The sequence below is a fragment of the Seriola lalandi genome, unplaced genomic scaffold (assembly GCF_002814215.2).
Source record: "Seriola lalandi dorsalis isolate HSWRI2012SDOR001 ecotype SW California unplaced genomic scaffold, Sedor1 jcf7180002053214, whole genome shotgun sequence".
Taxonomy (NCBI): domain Eukaryota; kingdom Metazoa; phylum Chordata; class Actinopteri; order Carangiformes; family Carangidae; genus Seriola; species Seriola lalandi.
Genome location: NW_019523767.1, coordinates 16,487 through 18,492, shown reverse-complemented (window position 1 = coordinate 18,492; position 2,006 = coordinate 16,487). Strand labels below are relative to the sequence as shown.

General features: G+C 48.2%; 1 protein-coding gene and 1 pseudogene across 1 annotated transcript in view; both read left to right on the top strand.

Annotated features, from left to right (window-relative positions):
* The window catches only part of LOC147819456 (thyrotropin-releasing hormone receptor pseudogene), a 1,186-nt pseudogene extending 340 nt beyond the window's left edge, over window positions 1-846 (top strand).
* The window catches only part of trhrb (thyrotropin-releasing hormone receptor b), a 4,031-nt gene extending 2,283 nt beyond the window's left edge, over window positions 1-1,748 (top strand). Inside the window, exon 2 of the mRNA XM_023401011.2 lies at window positions 927-1,748. Coding sequence (XP_023256779.1) covers window positions 927-1,352 — 426 coding nt within the window. The 3' untranslated portion in view covers window positions 1,353-1,748. The remainder of the gene's footprint in view (window positions 1-926) is intronic.
* Window positions 1,749-2,006: the final 258 nt, after the last annotated feature.

The following is a 2,006-nucleotide window of genomic DNA, read 5'->3' as shown; positions in this document are numbered from 1 at the left end:
GGAGGAGGAGGGGAGGAGGAGGAAGAGAGGAGGAGGAGAGGAGGGGAGGAGAGGAGGAGAGGAAGATGAGGGGAGGAGGAGGAGGGGAGGAGGAGGAAGAGAGGAGGAGGAGAGGAGGGGAAGAGAGGAGAGGAGAGGAGGAGGAGAGGAAGAGGAGAGGAGGAGGGGAGGAGGAGGAAGAGAGGAGAGGAGAGAGGAGAGGAAGAGGAGAGGAGGAGGAGGAGGGGAGAGGGGAGGAGGAGGAGGAGGGAAGGAGAAGAACCAGCTCTGGCGCAAAAAGAGTCTTTAATGTTTTTATTCTTAAACAAACTTAAAACTTTCATTTTATGTCACAATCTCAACTGTTTTCTTCATCTTCTTTATGTTTCTGAATGTTTTTATAATCTTCGTTATCTTTAAATGTTTGTTCGACCAACAGAAAAATAAACAAACTAAAAACGATAAAAACAGAAAGATAAAAATATATTTATATATATAATTTTTATTAATTTATAAACATATTTATATATATATATAAATATAAATATGTATTTTCAGTTTAGTATCAATGAACTCTATAAAAGAGGAAATATTTCATCCTACCAGCAGCTGATTCTGGGGGAGTTCTGCTTATAAAAATGACGCGGATGATGATGATGTTATTAAAACTGATTCACTTCCTGTCATCGACTCAGTTCTAATGAATTACGTTTAAGTTCTGACCTTTAGTGGATTCTGGTCGGCCGTTAGTTCCGGTCTGAGGTCGGACGCCGACACGAACCGTCGACAGTTTAAACGTGAAGACGTGAGAAGATCTTTGATTCCTTCTTGTTGATGTTCGGTTCTGTATCTGTGTTGGAGTATTGATCGGTATTTATTTGATCAGTTTCCCCTCAGAGCTTCCTGACAGTCGCAGTTCTCATGTTTCTTCCTGTTTCCCGCCACAGGTGACCAAGATGCTGGCCGTGGTGGTGATCCTGTTCGCCGCGCTGTGGATGCCGTACCGGACTCTGGTGGTGGTGAACTCCTGCCTGGACCGGGCCTACCTGGACACCTGGTTCCTGCTCTTCTGCCGGATCTGCATCTACCTCAACAGCGCCATCAACCCGGTCATCTACAACGCCATGTCTCAGAAGTTTCGCGCCGCCTTCCGCAAGATCTGCCGCTGCAGGGCGAAGGGCTCGGATAAACCCGCCACCTACAGCGTGGCCCTCACCTACAGCGCCGTCAAGGACACGTCGATGGTGGAGAGCACCGACCACTTCACCACGGAGCTGGAGGAGCTCACCGTCACGGACGAGCTGCTGTCCGATCAGAAGATGATGTTTCCAGACGCCTGCGTGTACGGGAAGGTGAACTTCAGCGACGCCTGAGGTTGGTGGGAGGATTCACGGCTCTGCTGAGAGGAGAGATTGTTTCCTGAGCGCCGGCCGACCTTTTGGACGGCAGGACGCCGCAGCTCCAGATGTAAACACAGATTACACGGCTGATGTTTAACGACAGTCTGTGAGACGCAAACAAGAATCATCCTGGACATGAAGCCACAAACATCCACAGATACAGGAAGTGCTCCGCTCTTATCTTATCTGAACCGCACGAGTCAACAAAACAGAAACACTTCACCTCACTTCAAACATCCATCAGCTCAGACTCACCTCCGAGTCTTAAAGCTGCACATTCACATTTTGTGCTCAGCTGATCAGTGACGCTGTAAAACCAAAGGATACCAAAGACACAAAGATGGTCTGGATGTAGGCGTGGAATCCAGTCTTTATGTTCTCATTCAACACCCCCCCCCCCCCCCCCCCATGTCAGGGCAGGTGGTCCTTTAAAGGGAGAGTCACACCTGAGCCCTCACTTACAAAACAGGCCCTGCTTTTATTGTGAAGGACTCAAACACAGCCTTGAGCACCTAGTGAAAAGCAAGACGGACGGCTGAGTGGTGGAGGCTGAAACAGGAGAGAGAATGAAGCACTTTGTGAGTTTAATTTAAGTCTATTATTAGTATACTACTGCTTCAGCCTCGT